This window comes from Dendrobates tinctorius, unplaced genomic scaffold (genome assembly GCF_039654945.1).
Source record: "Dendrobates tinctorius isolate UK_male_01 unplaced genomic scaffold, ASM3965494v1 ptg000063l, whole genome shotgun sequence".
NCBI lineage: Eukaryota > Metazoa > Chordata > Amphibia > Anura > Dendrobatidae > Dendrobates > Dendrobates tinctorius.
In genome coordinates this window covers 30087027-30112255 of record NW_027361731.1, presented here as the reverse complement: position 1 = coordinate 30112255, position 25229 = coordinate 30087027, and the positions used below count along the sequence as shown (strand labels likewise).

The 25229-nt window shown below is 43.7% G+C and overlaps 1 protein-coding gene across 1 annotated transcript in view; it reads left to right on the top strand.

Annotated features, from left to right (window-relative positions):
• Nucleotides 1–25229, top strand: part of LOC141094066 (ABC-type organic anion transporter ABCA8-like) — a 63052-nt gene that overhangs the window by 3124 nt on the left and 34699 nt on the right. The window contains exons 2-27 of the mRNA XM_073579773.1: nucleotides 1406–1510; nucleotides 1874–2081; nucleotides 2973–3113; nucleotides 3300–3397; nucleotides 3559–3782; nucleotides 3995–4133; nucleotides 4673–4858; nucleotides 7273–7420; nucleotides 7589–7754; nucleotides 8444–8502; nucleotides 8709–8819; nucleotides 9141–9316; nucleotides 9415–9534; nucleotides 9738–9876; nucleotides 10995–11085; nucleotides 11197–11336; nucleotides 11430–11549; nucleotides 12004–12202; nucleotides 12291–12451; nucleotides 12708–12835; nucleotides 13057–13194; nucleotides 19885–19992; nucleotides 20177–20347; nucleotides 20428–20550; nucleotides 22425–22538; nucleotides 23895–23957. Of these exons, the coding sequence (XP_073435874.1) occupies nucleotides 1406–1510; nucleotides 1874–2081; nucleotides 2973–3113; nucleotides 3300–3397; nucleotides 3559–3782; nucleotides 3995–4133; nucleotides 4673–4858; nucleotides 7273–7420; nucleotides 7589–7754; nucleotides 8444–8502; nucleotides 8709–8819; nucleotides 9141–9316; nucleotides 9415–9534; nucleotides 9738–9876; nucleotides 10995–11085; nucleotides 11197–11336; nucleotides 11430–11549; nucleotides 12004–12202; nucleotides 12291–12451; nucleotides 12708–12835; nucleotides 13057–13194; nucleotides 19885–19992; nucleotides 20177–20347; nucleotides 20428–20550; nucleotides 22425–22538; nucleotides 23895–23957 (3576 nt within the window). The remainder of the gene's footprint in view (nucleotides 1–1405; nucleotides 1511–1873; nucleotides 2082–2972; nucleotides 3114–3299; nucleotides 3398–3558; nucleotides 3783–3994; nucleotides 4134–4672; nucleotides 4859–7272; nucleotides 7421–7588; nucleotides 7755–8443; nucleotides 8503–8708; nucleotides 8820–9140; nucleotides 9317–9414; nucleotides 9535–9737; nucleotides 9877–10994; nucleotides 11086–11196; nucleotides 11337–11429; nucleotides 11550–12003; nucleotides 12203–12290; nucleotides 12452–12707; nucleotides 12836–13056; nucleotides 13195–19884; nucleotides 19993–20176; nucleotides 20348–20427; nucleotides 20551–22424; nucleotides 22539–23894; nucleotides 23958–25229) is intronic.

Below are 25229 nucleotides of genomic sequence, written 5' to 3'. Positions count from 1 at the left end.
CAGCACCGTGCATGCTAAGCTACGGCTCCGATACCGTGCATGCTCAGCTTCGACACCGATACTGTGCATGCTCAGCTACGGCACCGATTCTGTGCATGCTAAGCTACAGCAACGACAGTGCATGATCAACTACAGCACTGGTGGGATCAGTATCCCGTCTATATGGTGGGATCTGTATCCTGCCTGTAGGTTGGGATCTGTATCCTGTGTGTACGGTGGGATCTGTATCCTGTGTGTACGGTGGAATCTGTATCCTGTTTGTACGGTGGGATCTGTATCCTTCTTGTAGGTTGGGATCTGTATCCTGTCTGTACGGTGAATCTGTATCCTGTAGGTTGGGATCTGTATCCTGTCTGTACGGTGAATCTGTATCCTGCCTGTACAGTAGGTTGGGATCTGTATCCTGTGTGTACGGTGGGATCTGCATCCTGTCTGTACGGTGAATCTGCATCCTACCTGTAGGCTGGGATCTGTATCATGTGTGTACGGTGGGATCTGTATCCTGTCTGTACGGTGGGATCTGTATCCTGTCTGTACGGTGAATCTGCATCCTGCCTGTAGGCTGGGATCTGTATCCTGTGTGTACGGTGGGATCTGTATCCTGTATGTACGGTGGGATCTGTATCCTGTATGGTGGAATCTGTTTCCTGTCTGTACAGTGGGATCTGTATCCTGTCTGTACGGTGAATCTGTATCCTGCCTGTAGGCTGGGATCTGTATCCTGTGTGTACGGTGGGATCTGTATCCTGTATGTACGGTGGGATCTGTATCCTGTATGTATGGTGGAATCTGTTTCCTGTTTGTACAGTGGGATCTGTATCCTGTCTGTACGGTGAATCTGTATCCTGCCTGTAGGCTGGGATCTGTATCCTGTGTGTACGGTGGGATCTCTATCCTGCTTGTAGGTTGGGATCAGTATCACGTTTCTATGGTTGGATCTGTATCCCGTCTGAACGGTGCCAACCTCTCACAATATACAGGCTGGTTGTCAGCAACAATAAATGAGGAGCTGGTGCTGTGGTATGAGGGGTGTGGCCTCATGTCTGTTGTCATCAACAGGGGGTGGGGCTGACAATCTCCCACATCATAAAAACAGGGGGTGGGGCTGACATCCTCACACACCATATAAATAGGGGTTGGGGCTGACAACCTCACACACCATATAAACAGGGGGTGGGGCTGACAATCTCCCACATCATAAAAACAGGGGGTGGGGCTGACAACCTCACACACCATATAAATAGGGGTTGGGGCTGACAAGCTCACACACCATATAAACAGGGGGTGGGGCTGACAACCTCACACACCATATAAATAGGGGGTGGGGCTGACAACCTCACAAACCATATACAGGCTGGTTGTCAGGGTTATGACGTGAATTATCTCATCATGTCTTATTTTATAGATGTCTGGAGAGACGCGGAGGAACACCAGCCTGTGGCTTCATACCTTTGCTCTTCTGAAGAAGAACTTACTACTGCAATGGAGGAAGAAGTGGCAGACAGCCCAGGCAAGTTTTTAGCTCAACCATAATATTGTCATTGACCCATTGATAGTCCAATCAGATGAGATTTGGGTCACACGTGCGGTAATACTAAGAGCCCAATTCATCAGAAAAACACATAAAAAGTTAATTTAAAAAGGCACGAATGGTAAGATGAATATAGTGCAAAAAAAAACTACACTAGCAATGTGATAAACAGGAGACAAAGTAATGATGAATCGGGCCCCAGGCTTTCTCCACTCTCAGGGGGTCCTCCATCATTATTTTTACTCGTGTTGAAAGTTGATGTTCCCTCGATCATGACACCTCATTATGTCTCGTTCTTGCTACGACTCATGATGTGTGATTGTTGTGGTTGACTTTTCTCAGGACTGGATGAATTTTGTGGCGTTGGTGCTGATGTTGTTTGCCTTGACCTACATTTACCGTAATTCAAGCAAAGACAAAATCAAGGAGACTGAGGATCTGGGACGATTGGATCAATTTGACAAAAGAGATTTTGTAATTGGTTATGTCCCATCCACACCAGCGGTCCAGGAAATAATGCAGAAGGTCAACGAAAGCATGAAAAATATAGGTAAATGGTGTATACATTGCGGGCAACTGAGCTCCAGGACTTATCTGGGAGTTATATGCGGATTCCTCTAGAACAATACGTTGGCTCATATAGCCTACTCTAGAGTAAGGGAAAGCCATATGTAGCAGGCAATGACTTTTCTAGAACAAGACACAGGCAGGCAATGCCCTCTCTAGAACAGGACACAGACAGGCAATGACCTCTGTAGAACAGGGCACAGGCAAGCAAATAGCCTCTCTAGAACAGGACACAGGAAGGCAATGGCTTCTTTAGAACAGGACAAAAGCAGGCAATTGCCTCTGTAGAACAGGACACAGACAAGCAATGACCTTTCTAGAACAAGACATCTCTGGATCAGGACAGATGCATGCAAGCAATGTCACCTCTAAAACAAGACTGATGTAGTAAATGGCATTTTCTAGAAAAAGACAGAATCGGACATTGGCACCTCTAGAACAGGACACAGGCCAGCAATGACATCTTTAGAAAGAGACAAAGGCAAGCAATGTCCCATTTAAAAACAATACAAGCAGGCACTAATAGTCCTGATGCTTCGCAACTAGAACAGTATAGAGGTGGGAAATGTCAAGTCTAGAACAGGACAAAGAAAGTCCATGATGTCTGTACAACAGGATAAGTCTAGATATTAAGACATTTAGAATAGGATAAGGGATAGACATTATTCACACATCTTGATCAGAACAGAGAAAGGCAAAGAGACGTCTAGAAAATAAATAGATCCATGCCTTGATGCCTTGGCACATCTAGAACAAGGCAGAAAGATACAGAGATGCATCTAGAGCAGCACACACGTACAGTATGTCAGAGAGATGGTCAATTTACGGTTAAGAGTTTTATGGAACAATCCTAATATCACGTGTCCTCCTCTAGGACATACAGTTCAGGAATTTCTGGATAAGGAGCAGATGCTGCAGAACACATCGCGTTCGGCAGATGTAGGAGTCATCTTTGATAGTAAATTTCAATATACTATCAGGTACAAGGCCAATACAAGAGACTTAAGAGATGTAGGTAAGTGAGATCATCTGCCTAAGTACTGGCGTCCATCCGGATGAGCCCATACATATCTCGTAGTTGGAGGATATTGGCCAATATTGATGGGAATCCACATTCTATCATGTCACATCTATGGTCAGTCTAGAATATCAGACCATCATTGACCCTTTTGAAGGTTCAACTTTCATCCTATTTTTTCAGGAACTTGTAGAGATGACCGCATGCCATGCCTTTCATCATTGTACTGGAAGAACAGGTTTTTGTTTCTTCAGGCCAGTATTGACGCAGCCATTGTGGAGGTAAGTCCCGATGTCTCTGAAAAGAGGGAGGTATGTTGTATATCTTGTCACAGCTATGATCAGGTTTCTGGATAAGTTGGATAGGCTTCGATTGTGGCCACCAGAATTTATATGGGTTGAGGCACTTGCCGTTCCTAGTCACATCATTTTTGTTCTTGCAGTTGACCACTAATCATTCGGTACGGGCCAATTTGATCTCCACTGTGGTTGTACAGATGAAATCTGCCACTCGAACAAGAAAAATTCTGGCCATGGGATCCTTGATACTTGCCATGTGCATGAGCTACGCTATACTCTTATACAACATGATGGTGACCATAAGCAAGGAGAGGAAGGAACTAAGAGAAATTATGAGGATGATGGGGCTCCGAGACTTGGCTTACTGGTGAGTGTTGTGCAGGCAGGAGAAACCAGTAATCTAATACCTGGTAGGGCTGAGACTGCTGGGAGGTCATGGGATGTGAGTTACATAGTGACATGAGCAGGTCCTCAGCAGCACAGAGTATTTCAGTTATCAGTGTGCTGACCTTCTGGAGAAGATGCTGGAGGTCACAGGCTATTCTTAAAGGTCCTAGTAATCCTCATTTTGTTTCGCAGGTTATCATGGGGATTGCTGTACGTGGTTTACTTTGTGATAATTGCGCCTGTGATGACTCTCATCGTCAAGATATTTGTCTTTGTGGAGAGTTCTTACGCTGTTATCCTGCTCCTATTCCTCTTCTACGGGATGTCAATGGTAGGATTACACAGGTGCTGCCATTCACGGGGGGCATCGGTAAAGCTACCATCTATACCAGGGGTGGGCAATAAACGCAAGGACAGACCATAAGAACAGAACAGACTCGAGCCTTCCTTGCTTAACCTTTTTCTGGATGGATGGCATCTAATACTACATTTTCCTGGCCAAAATGTAGTGTTTGTAACCTGCGGAGATCAGGGCCAGTGACAGTCAGGTTCTTTAGGTCCTACTAATGGTCCGTCAAGATGGGAGAGGAACGCCAATGGGTCAGTGGCCACTACCAAGGTTAAGGGTCTTAATTTTGTTAGAAAAGGCCCTAGACTCCACTGATCAAGACCCTAATGGCCATACTGAATCCTATCATGAATCTTCCTTCCTTCACATAACGCCATATTGCAGCAGGGACTAATGACATTTCTTGGCAGGAACCCTGACAGGGTACGGCTCCTCTATACAACCTCTATAGGGGCCAATTTAAGTGTTGTCCCTTTCCCATAATCAAACATTTCCTATCACTTCTTGGGTCTTTCTTGCAGATTAGCTTCACATTCATGTTGTGTGCCCTATTCCGAACACCCAGCCATACAGTTACCGCTGACTTCTTCCCCATGCTCATCATGGGCATCCTGAGCCTCCTACCTCTGGTGAAGGTGTTACCCAAAGCTCTGGAAATCTTTCTCTGCATCTTCCCTCCATTTGCCTTTTCACTTGGGATAACAGAGGTAACTACACTCAGCAGCTGAAGGCTCTTGCTGGACAGTCTAGAGCATGCATGTCAAACTCTGGCCCGTGGGCCAAATCTGGCATGTATGGACGACTATGTGGGGACGATTATACTATATGGGGAATTATGCTCATTAAACTGTATGGGAGACTATGTGGGGCCCATTATTCTGTATGTAGTACTATTTGATGCCCATTATACTGCATGGGGGACTATGTGATGCCCATTATACTATATGGGGGACTATGTGGGGCTCATTATACTGTATGGAGGACTATGTAGGGCCTATTACACTGTATGGCGGACTATGTATTGCTCATTACGCTGTATGTCGGATTATGCGGGGCCCTTTACACTGTATGGAGGACTATGTGATGCCCATTATACTGTATGGAGGACTATGTGGGACCCATTATTCTGTATGGAGCACAAAGCGATACCCATTATACTGTATGGAGGACTATGTGATGCCCATTATCCTGTATGGAGGACTATGTGATGCCCATTATACTGTATGGAGGACTATGTGGGACCCATTATTCTGTATGGAGCACAAAGTGATGCCCATTATACTGTATGGAGGACTATGTGATGCCTATTATACTGTATGGAGGACTATGTGGGACCCATTATTCTGTATGAAGCACTATATGGGGCCCATTATACTGTATGGAGGACTATGTAAGGCCTATTACATTGTATGGAGGACTATGTAGGGATCTTTACACTGTATGGAGGACTATGTGGGTCCATTATACTGTATGGAGGACTATGTATGGCCTGTTATACTGTATGGAGTACTATGTGGGGTGCATTATACTGTTTGGAAGACTATGTTTGGCCCATTATACTGAATGGAGGACTATGTGGAACCCATTATACTGTATGGAGGATTACGTGGGGCCCATTAAACTGTATGGTGGACTATGTGGGGTCGATTATACTGTATGGAGGACTATGTGCAGGGGCGGCACGGTGGCTCAGCTGGAGTCCTGGGTTCGAATCCCACCAAGGACAACATCTGCAAGGAGTTTGTATGTTCTCCCCGTGTTTGCGTGGGTTTCCTCCGGGTACTCCGGTTTCCTCCCACACTCCAAAGACATACTGATAGGGAATTTAGATTGTGAGCCTCATTAGGGACAGTGATGATAATGTGTGCAAAATGTGAAGCGCTGCGGAATATGTTAGCGCTATATAAAAATAAAGATTATTATTATTATGTGCAGTCCATTTACTGTATGGAGGACTGTGGGGCCCATTATACTGTATGAAGGACTATGTGGAACCCTTTATACTGTATGGAGAACTACAGTATGTGTGGCCTATTATGGAAGACTATGTGTGTCCCATTATACTGTATGGAGGACTATGTGGGACCCATTATACTCTATGGAGGACTATGTGGGTCCATTATACTGTATGAAGAACTATGTGGGGCCTGTTATACTGTATGGAGGACTATGTGGGGTGCAATATACTGTATGAAGGACTATGTGTGGTACATTATACTGCTTGGAAGACTATGTTTGGCCCATTATACTGAATGGAGGACTATGTGGAGCCCATTATACTGTATGGAGGATTATGTGGGGCCCATTATGCTGTGTGTAGAGCTGTCTCTTTTGCCATCTCTGTTTTTGAGTTGGACATCACTGGTCTAAAGAGAGACCCTGCTTTGCAGGGAGTCCAGGACCTCCAGTCTAGATCCCACCTGGTTTTTGCTGACTCCTCATCCTACTCATTGTGCATCTTCACAGTTTTGCCATTCCATTGTTTACTGAGGGTGGGGTGACCAGCCCTTAGAGAGAAGTAATGGAGGACTCCCGGCACTGATTGCTCCACCAAAGACATTAGTCTGTATGGCAGGATTGATCGGTCATGGGTGACTCCCAACGCCATTCATGAGGGATTTTACTATGGGGGTGCAGAGGGTACAATTATGTCTACTCCTTCACTACAATCCTCTTGTGGCATGAATGCTAGTACTCCAAATTACAAGCTCTGAGGGAGGGGATCCTATTAAAGGCTCAATAGATGCAAATGGCTTATTTCTAACTGGTAGTATTCATTAGGGTCACAATTAAAAGTGCCACTCTTTATATTTTTGTTGACTTTTACATCCCACCACCAAACCTGTACCTTCTGGGCATGTCCACAGATGGCACTAATTTTGGATGTACTCTGCCTGGCACTACACATTGGTGCTCAGTATCTGCAATGATATCTGGAGGGGAAGGGAAATGTGTCTGGCACTGTGTAGGGTTGGGTTCACATCTCATCTTCAGATCACATCAAGGAAAAGGTGAGTGTATCATCCTACTGCTCCCAGAAGATGTCAAAGAAGCATCTTTTTGTGGCGAGTATGGCATGTTACACCTGGATACGCTAAATACAACTTCTTTCTGGTTTCAGAGCATCCATATGGAGAATGACTTCCAGGGTGTCTTCTTCTCAGACATTACGGGGGACGCCTGCCATATATTGACCAGTTACATCGGCCTCCTGCTGGACTCCGTCCTCTACATCCTCCTCACCTTGTATTTTGATAAGATCATAGCAGGTAATGTCGTATCCTACCAAAAAATGCCAAAGCCTAAAAATGCCTGGTAATCCAGCCTATGAGACTTTGCTCCGAGGTCTTTGCTGTCATTGGGCATGCAGGTGGATGGAGCTGCATGGCGGAAGAGGAGTCCTCATGATCTGAAGGAGATGTTTCTTGTTCCCCCAGATAAACATGGCCTGAAGTTTGGACCACTCTTCCTTCTGTGCCCCTCATACTGGTCAAAAGGGAAAATGACCACAATTCCATTAGACACCATGGACAGAGACAGATCAGGAGCCGAAGATCATATTGAAAAGGTTCCGGTTGAATTGTTAGGAAAAGAGGCCATCAGGTATCTCAAAAAATTCTCAAAAATACAAAATTTGGTTAGCTTCTCCATTTCCCATTGATGGAGCAGTGTTTCCTTAGGCCTGTTTCACACTTCAGTTTTTTCTGTCAGTCAAAATCCGCCAAAATAGCGGAAAACGGATCCGCAGGCGGACTGACAGACAACGGGGGTGAGCGGATTGGCGGATGAATGGATCCACCTAAGGTAGAAATTTAAAGGAACCGTGCCTGGGGAAGGAGAGAGAGAGAGAGAGAGAATTTTCTTCCAGCAGCCAGAAAAGATTCAGGGTTAAAAAGGGAAAATGCGGATCCGCAGGGCAAAAAAAGTTACAGGCTCCGTTCGATGATCTCAGCGGACGGCAAAAAATTTGGCGGATCCGCAAAAAAACGGATCCAACGGATGGCCATCCGTCAAGATCCGCTGGTAATGCAACTCAATGGGGCAAAAAACGGATCCGCCAAACAAAATGGCGGATCTGTTCTTTTTGCAAAACGGCGGATTTTGACTGATGGTGACAAACGGAAGTGTGAAACAGGCCTTAAGCATATGTGCTGAGCTGGCCAACTCTGATAAAGATACAGTTATAAAGCAAGTAAAGATATATTATTTTAATATACAGGATGTATAGTTGTGAGTCCTCCAAGGTTGAGTGATCCGTGTTCTGGATAATGTCTTCTTGTCACTTCCTGCAGGCTAAATAAAGTTAAGAAAATTTTCGGCAGCAAAAACCAGATGACCGAAGCTTTACGAGGTGAGAGGCTTGTTAAGCAAAGACGACTCATACTAACTTACTACTTATCTAAATGGGCAGCTGATCTACCATAGCAACCCCTGAGGAAGCAGAATGCACCTTCATCTCCAGAAGATTTCTTCAGATCCGTGCTTGGAACATACACAATTGATTATATCATAAAAACATTTCTAGTAATCAGATTTCTGATCTCTCTCCCACCTCAGATCTGAATTTAGATGTATATGAAGGCCATATTACAGCGCTGCTCGGTCACAGCGGAGCCGGGAAGACGACACTACTGAATATACTGGGTGGGATGAGCAAAGTGTCTACTGGTGAGATATACTGCTGCTTATAGCTTTGTGTGACCACCACGAGAACATAAAAAACCTTCCCAAGAAGGATTCTTTACAGTAAGAGCAAGAAACTTTATCCATGAGGATTTTTCTAGCCATAGTGAAACAATTTTATATCCATAAATCTAGAAATTGGTGAACTTTGTGGACCAGTTAAGTAGTGATGAGCGAACGTCCTCGGATAGGTTGTTGCCTGAGCGTGCTCGAGTGGTAATCAATTGTCTTCAGCGTGCTTGAAATATATGTTCAAGTCCCCGCATGCAGCTGAAACGTTCCTTGTTTTATTCCTCTGTTTTAAAGGATCGGTCTCCGTCTACAACCATCAGCTCTCAAGTCCTCATGACCTCGAGGAAATGCAGAAGAAAATTGGATTTTGTCCACAGTTTGATGTGAAGTTTGATTTTTTAACAGTAAGGGAAAATCTGGAAATTTTCTCCAGGATTAAGGGAGTCGCTGCTCGAGAAGTGACATCAGAGGTAGATGCTATGTGTACAATATGGTGGAAAGTGTTTATGCCACCATAGATGATCGGGGTCCCTAGTGTCTCACAGTTCTGCTTGTTCTCCTGCTTTAGGTGAGGAAGGTTATCTCTGACCTGGATTTGAACAATATTGAGGACACAAAAGCCAGCAAGCTCAGCGGTGGCCAGAGGCGGAGGTTAACCCTTGCAATCGCACTATTGGGAAATCCTGAGGTAATGAGGTTTCATGGGGGATTCCTCTTGCAGTGATCCATATCTTGACATCTAGATAAGAACCCATTAAGATTAGAATCGTGGGAGATGTTTTTATTTCTTACTGTGATTTTTTGTAATTGTGGGCCACCATGGTAGGCAGCGGCATCTCTTCCTTCTACCTTCGTGGTCCACGTTTGGGCAATACTTTCTGTCTTTTTCAGGTTCTTCTGCTTGATGAACCCACCTCTGGTCTTGACCCATTTTCCAGACATCAGGTGTGGTCCACCTTACAGGAACGTAAAGCCAATCGGGTCATTCTCTTCAGCACGCAATTCATGGATGAGGCGGATATCCTAGCTGGTAGGAGATTATGCAGCTATTGCAAAAATATCGAAACAGCTCGCTTTATGGCAGTATTGGGACAGCTCGCTTGAAGGCAGTGGTGGGATGTCTCGCCTGACAGCAGCGTCGGGGCAACTTGCCTTACGGCTGTGTTGAGGTGGGTCACCTGACGGCAGTGTTGAGAGGGCTCACCTGATGGCAGTGTTCTAATATCTTGCCTGATGGCAGTTTCTGTTCGACTCTACTGACAGCAGTGTGTCTAAGCATCTCACCTGACGGCAGTGTTGGGGAGGCTTGCTGTCTGAGCATCTCACTTGCCGGCAGTATCAGGGTGACTCACCTTACGGCAGTGTCGAAAATGCTCATCTGATGGCAGTGTCTGAGCAAGCTTGCCTGATGTCATTGTCAGTGTGACTCTACTGACAGCAGTGTCTGAGCATATAACCTGACAGCAGTTTCGGGGCAGCTCATCTGACAGCAGTGTCGAGTAGTCTCACCTGACGGCAGTGTCGGGGACGCTCGCCTTATGGCAGCGTTGAGGAGGCTCACCCAATGGCAGTGTTGGGTTGGCAGCTTTACTGACAGCAGTGTCTGAGAATCTCATCTGATGGCAGTGTCAGGGTGGCTCACCTGACGGCAGTGTCTGAGCATCTTGCCTGATGGCATTGTTGGTGTGACTATTGTCAGCACTGTCTGAGCAGCTTAACCTGACGGCAACGCTGGAACATCTAACATGACAGCAGTGTCGGGGCTGCTCGTCTGACGGCAGTGTCAGGGCATTTTGTCTCATAACAATGTTGGGGTGGATCACCTGATGGCACTGTCGAGAAGGCTTACCTGACGGCAGTGTTGGAGCAACTTGCCTGATGGAAGTGTCGGTGTGACTTTAATGATAGCATTGTCTGAGCATCTGACCTGACTGCAGTGTCGGGGCAGATCACCTGCCAGGAGATCGGGCCATCTTGTTTGACATCAGTTCCTTACACGTTTGTGAATCCATTTGCTATGTGCGTTTCTTTTTCTTCTTTTTAAGAAATTTTGACTACCTCTCGACGTGGGGTTGTACCCTCAGGGAAGAGTGGATCAATTCTATATTATCACAACCTACAACATTTTTGTTATGTTTCTACCTCCAGATCGCAAGGTGGTCCTCTCCAGAGGAATGGTGAAATGCGTTGGCTCCTCCTGGTTTCTGAAAAGAAAATGGGGAATCGGCTACCACTTGCGGTAGGTTTTAGGAGTCTATGTGGTCTTCGTTGACCACATTATATCGACACAGAGGTGGGAAACGTTGGGCAGTTTAGTCATGGTGCTGTTCTTGGCTTTCTTTGTGGGTAGGATGCAGGTATCGCCATCTTGTAACCTGGATGCCATCACCTCTCTCGTACAAGAACACGTCTCCAGTGCCAAAATCAGCGCCCAGAATGTAGAGGCCCTCACCTTCACACTGCCCTTTGACAAGATGGACTCATTTCCAGGTATGGTGGTGAACTCTATAATAATGCCAGCTCATTATTTATTCCCGATCTGATCCCAACCATGATGGTAAGATTTGTGAAATAACCCCTCAGCTCTGTTCTCTCACCTGGATGAGCACATGGGCGCGGACATCGTGAGTTACGGGGTGTCCATCACCACGCTGGACGACGTTTTCCTGAAACTGGAGGGAGAGGAGGAGATCGAAAAAGGAGGTAAATGTGGTGATGACACTTGTGTGATGTCTGTAACAATCACTGGGATTATGGTCCATGATGCAATACAAGGACACCCTTGGAGGTGCTGTGGTGAAAGGCTTAATGGTTATTTTCCTATTGATCTGCAAAGTTGTAAAGGGGTCAACATCAGCATCCCTGGTGGTCTAGGAAAGTGAAGCGAAAATAAGGAATATCCATCATGGCTACTAGTTATAAACTAGTTAAGAGAGGGTGGTCTGGGTCAGTAGATGGATTGATAACATCTCTGGTGGTCTAGGGTAGTACATGAGTTAATGATAACATCCCTGGTGGTGCTGTACTTGGAGGTTTACCCCCTCTTCAGGCTGTGGACGGAGATCAATCAGCGATTCTAAAGGATATCGTGGAGGGGGTAAAGAAGTTTTTTACACCCCATCGTAGGAACTCTCAGACATGATTTTTTTATGATCAGATTATGGTGTTTTTGCCCGTGAACAAAGTGAAGATGAGAGCAGAGAGCTGTCCTCGGAGGTGGAGGATTCCGATCTACTTTTGTTAGACTCCGGCACTATAACTGTTCACGGACTAGCCCTGTGGAGACAGCAGGTGCTGACGGTGGCGTGGATCCGCTTCCTCAAGTTGAAGAGAGCCATGATAAGCATTCGATCCATGTGAGTCCCTAATGTGTCATCATCTATTGGCATAGTCGATTATTGGGATTATGTTTATCATCGATGTTCTTCTGTATTTCTTGTCCAGAGTCCTTCTTCTGGCCGTTTTCATTGCTTCCATTCTCTATTTTACCACAATCACTTCAAAAAGGTGGTACAACTGGAAAATCACTCCACACCTTTATTTTCGAGGAATGAGACATCGGGAACACAAGTATTACACCAGCCTCCTGGTCCACAACAACACAGGTAGGAAAATATAAGTGGGGTGGATGTTGGGGAGTTGTATATATGATGTCTTACTACTAGTAATGAGTGAACGAGCTTGGATAAGGTGCTCTCGGAGAATGCTCGTGTGCTGATTGTCTTTGGCTTGCTCAAAAAATATGTTTGAGTCCCCGCACCTGCATGTGTGGCGGCTGTTCGAACAGTCATGAGACATGTAATCCTGTCCTCACTAAAGCAAGGCTGACCCATCTTTAACCATCTGTGTTCTCTTTGACAGGCGCGTCCATAGAGGATGTCGTCAATGGCATAAAGGCGCAAGACATTTCGGTAAAAGTTAGGGACGGTCCATACGACAGAAACACCACAGGCTACAATGGCGCCCTAGAGCTGTCGCTACAGAATCAGGTAAGGAAGGAGTGACTCGAAAGTATGGAAAGGAAAGGTTTTGGTTATCTGGACAATCATTTGTAAAATTAGGAAAACAATGTGACTTGCAGATGACACGTCAATGTAAAATCCATCCACAAGCCAGAGGATGATTCTGGATGAAAATTAGGAAAGTAGTAGAATACAGAAAATTCTCCACCTGACCAGAATTTACTTATAAAGTTCTTTTTTTTCCCCAGAGTTACAGCTTTACAATCATTGGGAACCCACAAATACAGAACAGCCTGCCCGTGCTGATGAATATTATCAGTAATGCCTTCTTGAAGAGCTTCGGATCCACAGAAGACATAGAAATCTGGAATACCCCTGTCTACCCTGTGAGTGCCATGTCTAGATTATACGAGCTTCATATGGTGATCTTACCCTTTGTACTCGTGCCCCCAAATCGCCAGCTGACCCAATCTCAGACTCTATGTTAGAATTAGTGTTGGTCTGCACCATGCTGATGAGGGGTATATGGTAAGAACAGTGATGAGTGGTTCCTCACCATCATTAACCCCTTAGTGACGGAGCCATTTTGCAGCTTAATGACCAGGCCAATTTTTACAATTCTGACCACTGTCACTCTATGAGGTTATAACTCTGGAATGCTTTAACGGATCCTGCTGATTCTGAGAATGTTTTTTCGTGACATATTGTACTTCATGTTAGTGGTAACATTTCTTCGATATGTCTTGTGTTTATTTATGAAAAAAACGGAAATATGGCAAAAAAATAAAATTTTGAAATTTTCAAACTTTTAATTTTTATATCCTTAAATCAGAGAGATATGTCACACAAAATGCTTAATAAATAACATTTCCCACATGTTTACTTTACATCAGCATAATTTTGGGAAAAAAATATTTTTTGTTAGGAACTTATAAGGGTTAAAAGTTGACCAGCAATTTCTCTTTTTTACAACAAAATTTACGAAACCATTTTTTTTTAGGTACCACCTCATATTTAAAGTAACTTTGAGGGGTGTACATGACAGAAAATATCCAAAAGTGACACCATTCTAAAAACTGCACCCCTCAAGGTGCTCAAAACCACATTCAAGAAGTTTATTAACCCTCTATGTGCTTCACAGGTACTGAAGCAATGTGGAAGGAAAAAATTAATATATAACTTTTTTTTTCAAACGTTTCAATTCAGAACCAATTTTTTTTGTTTTCGCAAGAGTAAAAAGAGAAAATGAACCACCGAATTTGTTGTGCAATTTCTCCTGAATACACCGATACCCCATATGTGGGGGTAAACCACTGTTTGGGCGTACGGCAGAGCTCGGACGGAAGGTGCACCTTTTGACTTTTTCAATGCAGAATTGTCTGGAATTGAGATCGGACGCCATGTCATGTTTGCTGAGCCCCTGATGTGCCTAAACAGTAGAAACCCCCCACAAGTGACACCATTTTGGAAACTAGACCCCCCCAAGGAACTTATCTAGATGTGTGATGAGCACTGAACCCTCAAGTGCTTCACAGAAGTAAGCAGGCTCCTTGCATCTTCTTGCCCAACCACTTGCACCAGTGACCCATTTCCATCACATCTCCTCCAGTCCCTTTCCCCTGCTGTCATCCCTCACCTAACTAAAATATTTAACCTCTCTCTCTCTTCTGGTATCTTTTCCCTCCTCATTTAAGCATGCCATCATACATCCACTACTTAAAAAAACCATCCCTCAACTAAAACTGTGCCGCTAACTATAGACCTGTCTCTAATCTTCCCTTCATCTCTAAACTCCTAGAACGCCTGGTCCACTCCCGTCTTATCCGCTATCCCTTTGATAACTCTCTTCTCGACCCTCTCCAATCCGGTCTCCGCTCTTTACACTCTACTGAAACTGCCCTCACTAAAGTCTCTAATGATCTACTAACAGCTAAATCAAATGGTCATTACTCCATGCTAATTCTCTTGGATCTCTCTGCAGCATTCGACACTGTGGATCATCAGCTCCTCCTCACTATGCTCCGTTCCATTGGCCTCAAGGACACCGTTCTCTCCTGGTTCTCCTCCTATCTCTCTGACCGCTCCTTTACTGTATATTTTGCCGGTTCCTCCTCCTCTCACCTTCCCCTTACTGTTGGGGTTCCTCAGTGAATTCACGGTGCTGTGGTTTTAAGACCCTTAACTACCCCCATTACAACGCGTATCGGCGGTTGCGCTGTGGTTTTAAGACTCTTAACTACCCCCATTAAAAAGCGTATCGGCGGTCGTTAAGGGGTTAAAAAATACATTAGAGCAATTACATATTTACAGTGGAGCTTGAAAGTTTTTCTAAATAAATTTGATCTAAAACTACATCAGATTTTCATACAATGACTGAGGCAACTTTCAAATTAGCGTTTTTTAGCGCTGCAATTCGTGCGCAATAGAAACGCATGCCAAAACGCATCATGCATTTTGCATGCATTTGCTTTATTAGGCGCATGCGTTTTAACCAGTTTCTAGCCTTGTTAACTCTTAAAAGGCATGCGATTTTAAACGCAGGCGTGCACATGTCTATGCGCATGCCAGCGTTCCCATAGACTGTAATGTGATTTTTTTTTTATGCGCATTTGTGCGCATGCATTTTTTTTTTTTACACAGGTTGGACGCACAAAAAATGCAACAGGGTGTGTCCGGTGCACACTACAAAAAAAACGCATGCGCACAAAAACGCATGCAAACGCTAGACCATGCGCCCCCATGTTAAAGATAGGGGCGCAGGAGGCATGCGCATGGACGAGCACGATGCGCTGCGTTAAAAAACGCTAGTGTGAAAGACAGCCTAAGAGAAGATAATGGGAACAAAAGCAAACAAATGAGTCAACAATATTAAACTGAAGAAAATTATTCAATATTACATGTCTGTTATTGGCAAAAGTAGGTGAAACTTAAATGGGTTGTCCGACGAACAAAACACGTTTAAAAAAAAAAAAAAAATTTTATGCGCTGAGATATTATAAATGTGCCACTACTGTGTAATGGTGGCATCTGATTGTGCAGGAACATGGTCTGAACATACACAGCTACTGGCCAGAGAGAGGGGGAGTGTCAGTCATGTGCCACCAGACCTGTGATAAAACAGGAAGGGAAATGTGTTACCACAGACAGTATCAACTGCGAGCCTCTGCTGTTTCATCTGTATACTTACTTATCATGAATGACTGAGGCTGAGTTCACACGTGGCGTTTTTTTCGCGTTTCCGCGGCGGTTTTAACCGCGCGATTTTGCCGCGAAAAATAAGCATCCCATGCATTCCTATGGGATTCCGCAATGCTGTGCTAATGCTGCGGTTTTTACCGCGGCGGAATCGCTTTGCGGTAAAAAACGCAGCATGCTCATTAATTTGCGGAATCGCGGCGATCCCGCACCCATAGGAATGCATTGTTCCGCTTACTTCCCGCATGTGGCTGTGCACACCATGCGGAAAGTAAGCAGAACATTTGCGGATGGTACCCACGGTCCGGAGGAGAGGAGACTGTCCTCAGGGTTTTGGGTACCATATCCCTGTAAAAAATAGAATTTAAAATAAAAAATATTGTTATTCTTACCTTCCGGCGTCCCGCGCAGGCTTCCCGCCTCTCTCCATGCTCCCGGTCCCAGTAATCCTTTGCGAAAATGCCCGCGATGGCGTCCGTTCTCGCGGGATCGCGAAGTCTCGCAGTCATTCGCGCGACGTCATCGCGAATTACCGCGAGACATCGCGATCCCGCGAGAACGGAAGTCATCGCGGGCATTTTTGCAAAGGATTACTGGGAACGGATGTGTGGGACGCCGGAAGGTGAGAATAACACTATTTTTTATTTTCTTTTGCATTCTATCTTTTACTACTGATGCTGCATAGGCGGCCTCAGTAGTAAAAAGTTGGTCACACTCGTCAAACACTATGTTTGACGAGTGTGACCAACCTGTCAATCAGTTCTCCAAGCGATGCTACAGATCGCTTGGAAAACGCTAGCATTTTGCAAGCTAAATACGCTTGCAAAATGCTAGTTTTTCCGCGGGAAAATCGCGGGAATTTAAAATGCGATTTTCCCACGGACTGGAATTCCGGAATTCTTGCGGTAATTTCCGGTACGTGTGCACTAGGGTGACCACAAAAAAATCGATGTCGGAATTTTGTCCGTCTAGACCCCACAAAACGATTCCCCTTTCCAGATATTGAGATAGCCAAAATTTGAGCTCGATCAAACGACGTTAACCCGTGCCGCTCGTCGCTCAAAGTTTGAAAAAATCCAAATTGAGGTATTTTAAGATTTAGGTATTTTGCATAGTCTGTTAGACTATAAAGAATGTGACAACAACATTGCAGAAATAGCCCTGACCAAATTTTCGAACCATTTGTGGTATTTGAATGCAGAGTTGGTGGGATTATCGTTTTTTGATCCCACCATTACAGACAATGAAAAGTTGTTAATGGCTAATAAATTGCTCAGTAGCACAGATGAACCATCAGAGCACGCTAGGGTTGTAAATCCAAAAGTTAGGAAAGAAAAATTATAAGAGGTAGGAAGTAACCGACTTTAACGACCTTCTGACAAAAGATGAAGAACAAAAGCAATATGTCCTGCAAGTTGTAAGCAAATGCCGAGCATTAGATTCTGACGTTTCAAAAACTACTTTAACAAAAGCTCTAGAATAGATTAGATAACTATGTAAAATTATCAACTCATGTAGGTTAGCGTGCTCTGATGGTTCATCTGTGCTACTGAGCAATTTATCAGCCATTAACAACTTTTCATTGTCTGTAATGGTGGGATCAAAAAACGATAATCCCACCAACTCTGCATTCAAATACCACAAATGGTTCGAAAATTTGGTCAGGGCTATTTCTGCAATGTTGTTGTCACATTCTTTATAGTCTCACAGACTATGCAAAATACCTAAATCTTAAAATACCTCAATTTGGATTTTTTCAAACTTTGAGCGACGAGCGGCACGGGTTAACGTCGTTTGATCGAGCTCAAATTTTGGCTATCTCAATATCTGGAAAGGGGAATCGTTTTGTGGGGTCCAGACGAACAAGATTCTGACATTTTTTCCCCCCATATGAGAGCCGGTCACCCTAGTGTGCACTTAGCCTTATGCTTCTCCCACTGGCCAGGAAACGTAGTATGTGTCGCCCATGAACTGGAGCTGCTCTGCATGGTCAGACACAGCCATTACACAGTACACTGCAGGGGCACATTTATAAGATTATCTCATCAAAGGACCATTTTTAACACATCCAATTATAGAACTTATTCCAAGATCTATTAAAAAAGTAGAATCATAGAATGGTAGAGTTGGAAGGGACCTCCTGGGCCATCTGGTCCAACCCGCTGCTCAAAGCAGGATTCACTAAATCATCCCAGACAGATGTCTGTCCAGCCTCTGTTTAAAGACTTCTATTGCAGGAGAACTCACCACCTCTCGAGGCCGCCTGTTCCACTCATTGATCACCTTCACTGTCAGAAAGTTTTTTCTAATATCTAATCTTTGTTTCACCCCAATGCTTCTAGTCTTTCCTTGTGCAAATGAGAATAAAGATGATCCTTCTACACTGTGACAGCAGCCCTTGAGATATTTGTAGACAGCTATTAAGTCTCCTCTCAGTCTTCTTTTTTGCAAGCTAAACATTCCCAAATCCTGTAACCGTTCCTCATAGGACATGGTTTGCAGACCGGTCACCATTCTGGTCGCTCTTCTCTGAACTTGCTCCAGTTTGATGTCTTTGTTTAAAACTTGGTGACCAAAACTGGACACAATATTCCAGATGAGGTCTGCCCAATGAGGTGTAGAGGGCAATAATGACTTCACATGATCTAGACTGTATACTTAGGTTAATACATCCCAGAATTGTATTTACATTTTTCGCTGCTGCATCATACTGTTGACTCATGTTCAGTTGTAAGCTGTTGCTTAGCCCTATTCCTCCCATTCTGTATATGCTTTTTTCATTCTTATTGCCCAGATGTAGTACTTTGCATTTTTCCCCTGTTAAAAACCATTCTGTTAGTTGCTGCCCACTGCTCCAGTTTATTTATACCTCTTTGAATCCTCTCTCTCGCTCTCTCCTCTCTAGTGTTAGCTATCCCTCCTAGCTTTGTGTCATCAGCAAATTTAATCAGAAAATTTAATCAGAATTAATGAGAATTAGCAGATGATTTGAAGGTGAAATTAGAGTCTGATCTTTTTATTCAATGAGATGACACTCAGGTGTGAATGGGGCATCTGTTTTATTTAAAGGACAGGAATCGTTCAAAGTTTATAATGGCACGAACAAGGCGATTTCTCAGGACATCAGAAGAGTTGTTGATGCTCATCAGGTTGGGCAATATTACAAAACCATCTCTAAAGAGTTTGGACTTCACCAACCCACAGTCAAACAGATGGTGTACAAATGGAAGAAATTCAAGGTCAAGACATGAGGCCACAAAGGAACCCAAGATAACCTCTAAGAAACCAAAGGTCTCTCTCACATTAGCTAATGATAATGTTCATTAAGTCAATGAGTCTACCACCAGTAGGACATAGAACAACAATCATGTGCATGGCATGATTGCAAGAAGAAATTCACTGCTCACCAAAAAGAATCTAGTGGCACGTCTGCAGTTTCCTAAACATCACCTGGACAAGCCAGATGACAGTTGGGACAAAGTTTTATAGAGAGATTTGACCAAAATAAAGCTTTTTGGTTTTGTCAGTAAATTCTAAAAGGAAAATATCAAGACGTCTGCTTACTGGCTGAATCTCAAGAGACTGTGGGTCATGCAGCAAGACAACGACCCAAAGTCACAGGTCATCTACACCTACTTTGCCTCTCACTGATATTGGATCATTTTCCTCAACAATAAAATGACAAAGTCTAATATTTTTGTTCATTTATTTGATTTGGATCTTTATCTACTTTTAGGTGAAATTTATCCAGAAACATGGAAAATTCTTGAAGGGTTCACAAACTTTCAAACACCACTATACCCTATGGATAGGTTGTTGATAAAAGAGACTCCCTTTCAACCTCCAGTAATGGGGCATTGTTTTGATTTTTTTTTCTTCAGGATTCGGACCGGTTTACTTACTCGCTGTTCTTTGTGAGCTTACTTTATATGGCATTTGGGTCAGGTTTTGTCCCCTACTTCGCGATGAGCAGTGTTCAGGATTATGAGGTGAGTGGCAATCACTGTGTAAGTGGCATTTATGGCTCCACATACCGAATGTATGGAAGTGATGAACCCCTGTGGGGAACCCTGCCCCAACCGCCATGTATGTCGTATACTGATATGACGTTCGGAACCACACCGTATGAACATTCACTTACTTACCAATTTCCATTTTTCTCTTGGTGTCCAGATCAAGGCTCGTTCTCAACTGCGGCTCGCTGGCCTCTTCCCGTCTGCGTACTGGTGTGGACAGGCCTTGGTGGACGTGGCTCTATACTGGCTGCTGCTTTTCGTGATGGTAGCCATACTGTTTGCCATGAACTCTTCGATCGTTTTGTCGGTCAAGCATATTGTTCTATTGGTACGTAGGGTGGTGAATGTACGTCATTACATGGTAGACATTGTGGTCGCTTCTTCCTCCTCACTATTACTGTCTTGCAGATAGTGGATGTCCTTGGGTTTGGTGCTGCAATGGTCCTCTTTGTCTATGTGATCACCTTTCTTCTTGTAAGAAAAAAAAAAGGAATGTGTAGCAGTGATCACTGGTCTGCCACCTTTATTCTGGTAAGTGCAGGTCACACCTTCTGGTATGTCCAGTAGAAGAAGGGCACACCTGGTGTAAGGAAAATATCTGAGAACCATCAGTGACAAGAGTGCAAAATCCATGCAATGTAGCCCCCATATAATACATCCAGTGCATAGTCCTTGTTATATCTCCCCCCTGCAACTTATACAGTACCAGGTCATTGCCATACAACCTTGAGTAATACATTCAGTGTCAATTCCATGCCATTGAGCTCAAGAAATACATACAGTGCTAAGTCTCTTCATCAGGTAAAACACAATATCTGAGAATTCACATATTATTCACAATATGATAGAATAGTGCAGTTACGAGACTGGTAATGGATAGCACAACTATGAGGGAAGTTGAGAAACATTTGTAGCAGGAAATATTGGTGCAGTCCATAGTAAAGGAGGGTGAAAGTTTTATTGCCCACTGATTGAAGTTTTGTCCTCGGCTATGAGGCCCCAATGAGAATTGGTCTGGATATCATGGGGGCATCACGACCCCAGACTGTACCTCGTGGGGGTATCACAACTACGGACCAGACCTTGTGGGGAAATCACAACTCCTAGACCAGAACTCATGGTTATCAAAACCCTAGACCAGATTCTGTGGGGGAATTACAGCCACCAGATCTGATCTCATGGGGGCATAAGAACTCCAGACCATACCTTGTGGGGAAATCACAACCCCTAGACCTCATAAGGAGATCACAACCCCAGATCAGACCTTGTTTAGAAATCACAAACCTTGTGGGGTCATCACACCAAACCAGACGTCAGTCGGTGGACAATAACATTTTCACCCTCCTTACCTATGGACTTCACCAATATTTCCTGCCACAATCATGTCTCCCCTTCCCATATTGATAGTTCTGTCATGTCGTGTTTAAATTTGTGTTACACCTGTTGCCTGATGAAGAAACTGGAGTCTTCAAAGCTGCTATTTCTTAGCATCTTCTTAGTTCTCCATTAAAAGGCATCAAACACTGAGGACTCTCAAATTCTTATATCTTTCTACAATACGTATAACAATATAATATCCATTTTATTACAGAAAATAAAACAGCAGAAAGAAGGCAGCACTGCTTACCTGCCCAGGTCTTTGAACAAATGCACTACAGGATGCAGCCAGCCCATATAACAAGATGTTGGCAGCACAGGTGCAAAATACTAAATAGACAGCCACTCACCACCTACCCATTCATGGAGGGGGTGACTGCTTAGTATACATTTGCACAATAAAGGCCTGTATATGGCGCTGTTCACATAGAGGTAATGCAGTGTCTGATTCTCAGCCTATTAGTCTCGCCCCCTACTATTTGATTAGGCGGGCTGACCAGCACTCTCTCAATGCATCCCAGTGTGAACAGCCCTATATACAAGACTAATCTAGCTGAGCTTAGCTGCACCCTGAAAAATATAGTGCACAAAATACATATCAATATGTGAGGTATTGGTCGATATATTGGCCAAAAAATGCGTGGGTACCCTTGACGTGGGTTGCGAGCTTGTATATTTTGGCCAAAATATTGACCAATACCTCACATATTTATATGCATTTTGTGCACTATATTTTTCAGGGTGCAGCCACGCCCAGCCCAGAATATAAACAAATGATGGACGTTCCATTATTAAAAACAATCAACACCTGTATTTCAGAATAATTAAGATTTTGAACAATTATTTAGATTTTCTGATATACTGTCTATAATATAAATGTATATTTTATGTAGGTGTGCACATTGCGATATTTATTGTCGATTCGTCATCTGAACTATTGATCTCCCATACTTCTGTAGCACCCTCAATTAATAGAATTTGTAGGTACATCTTCCTGTCATCTAATGACTGCAGCCATGTTCTTGCAGATTTCCATCCTTCCACTCCTGGTTGAAGTTTTCCTTAGGAGCTCTGTCATGTTATACATCTTCCTCTTGACATTACTTCCACCAAGTAACTTCTTGGCTTTCCTAGTGCATTTGGTAAGAATAAAGGAATTCTGATCCTGTGCCCCGGTCAGGCTCCATAAACTGATATGTGATATAGGATAAAGGCTTCTTTCTCAATGGTAGATGTTGGGGAACAGCAACACGAGGCTCAGTAAAGATGTCCACTGGGGGATGGCATGTATTAGACCATCTGTCCATAGTTTCATGCCCTCAGTAAAGATGTCCATGTTTGCTGGCATGCAGTTGATCATTTCTACTTAGTTTTGTGTCCTCAGTAAGGATGTCAACACTTTGTTGGCGAGCATTAGACCATTTCTCCTTACTTTCATGTCCTCAGTAAAGACATCCATGCTTTGTTGGCGTGCAGTAGACCATCTCTCCTTAGTTTCATGTCCTCAGTAAAGACATCCATGCTTTGCTGTTGTGGATTAGACCATTTTCCTTTCTTTTATACCCTCAGTAAATATGTCCATGCTTTGTTGGCGTGCCGTAGACCATCTCTCCTTATTTTCATGTCCTCGGTAAAGATGTCCATGGCATACAGTATACAGTCTCTCCTTAGTTTCATGTCCTCAATTTGTAGGCATTGACCATTTCTCCTTAGTTTCATGTCCTCAGTAAAGATGGCCATACTTTGCTGGTATGCTGTAGACCATATCTCCTTAGTTTCATGTCCTCAGTAAAGATGGCCATGCTTTGTCGATGTGCCATAGACCATCTCTCTTTAGTTTCATGTCCTCTGTAAAAATGCCCATGCTTTGTTGGCATGCAGTAGAACATTTCTCCTTAGTTTATGTCCTCAATAGAGAAGTCCATGCTTTGTTGGCGTGCAGTAGAACATTTCTCCTTAGTTCCTGTCCTCAGTAAGGATGTCCATGCTTTGTTAGCGTGCAATAGAACATTTCTCCTTAGTTTATGTCCTCAATAGAGAAGTCCATGCTTTGTTGGCGTGCAGTAGAACATTTCTCCTTAGTTCCTGTCCTCAGTAAGGATGTCCATGCTTTGTTAGCGTGCAATAGAACATTTCTCCTTAGTTTATGTCCTCAATAGAGAAGTCCATGCTTTGTTGGCGTGCAGTAGAACATTTCTCCTTAGTTCCTGTCCTCAGTAAGGATGTCCATGCTTTGTTAGCGTGCAATAGAACATTTCTCCTTAGTTTATGTCCTCAATAGAGATGTCCATGCTTTGTTGACATGCAGTAGAACATTTCTCCTTAGTTTATTGTCCTCAGTAAAGATGTCCATGCCATGTTGGCGTGCAGCAGACCATCTCTCCTTAGTTTATGCCCTCAGTAAGAATGTGCATGCTTTGTTGGCGTGCAGTAGGCCATCCTTAGTTTATGTCCTTGCATGTCGTCCTATAAATACTTATTCTGTCCTTTCCATGCAGTGTAAAACTAATCACATCATTGACTATGAGTCAAGGACCGGCATCTTTACGAACCTGACAATTGTAAGTATTGCGCAGGAGAGAACTTGGTAAGATTTATGGAATTTAAAAGTGAAGATATATATCCCAATAAATGCAAAGAATAAAAATACAGCACTCATAGGGTCACATGACATGCTGTGACCAGGGACTACAGGACTCCATGTATTAGGAGCAGTTAATATAGAAGGTTTCATATAGTGACCTCGAATACAGGCAGCGTCGGACTGGAGCACCTTGGGCCCACCAGAGAAAATCATTCTTGGGGCCCAATATGTAGCTACATAGAAATAAATACAAGACCACCAATTGTGTGATAAAACACACTAATATCAGGGAATAATATAAGGTAGGAGACGTCTTAATTATGTAGCAGGTGGTTGGGGTAGTCCCCTCATAGAATATAAAGTAGCCCCCTCATAGAATATAATGTAGCCTCCCTCATATAATATAATGCAGCCACCCTCATAAAATAATGTATCCCCCTCTCATAGAATATAATGCAGCCCACCTCATAGAATAAAATGCAGCACCCCACAAAATATGAAACTGGGTCTGAGCAGAAAAAGTAAATTAATGTGCATGCAAAATGTAATTGCATATGAACACATGACCTTTACACAGAGAAAAACAAAAACAAAAACACAAAACAAATATCCAGGAATAAAAAAGTAAAAAATATATTGCAAAAATTGCATGAAGGTAGTAATAATAGTAATAAGGGTATTTAGTTAACATAATTTTGATCAAAACAATGTAGAAGCCATCTACATTGTTTTGTGTTTTTGTTTTGGGTTACCCCACAAAATATAATGCTACCCCCTCATAAGGTATAATGCAGTCCCCATCATAGAATATAATGTAGCCCCTTTATAGGGTATAATGCAGCCACCCTCATATAGTATAATGCAGCCCCACCACAGAATATAATTCAGCCCCCATAGAGTATACTGTAGCACCCTGACACAGTATGATGTAGCCCCCCAGAATATAATGTAATGTAGTCCCGAGTGAATAATGCAGTCCCCCCACTGAATATAATGTAGCCCCCTCAAAGTATAATGCAGCTCCTCTCATAGGATAAAATGCAGCCCATCTCTGCCTCCAACATTGTTCTGCCCCTCCACCCCCCTCATTGTCCTCATCACCACTTCCATCATTGCCTTCTCCCCACCACCCCTATCATTGCCCATTCCACCACCTCAATCATTGCCTTCTCCCCCACAACCCCCATCATTGCCCATTCCACCACCTCAATCATTGCCTCCTCCCCACCACCACTATTGTCCTTTCCAC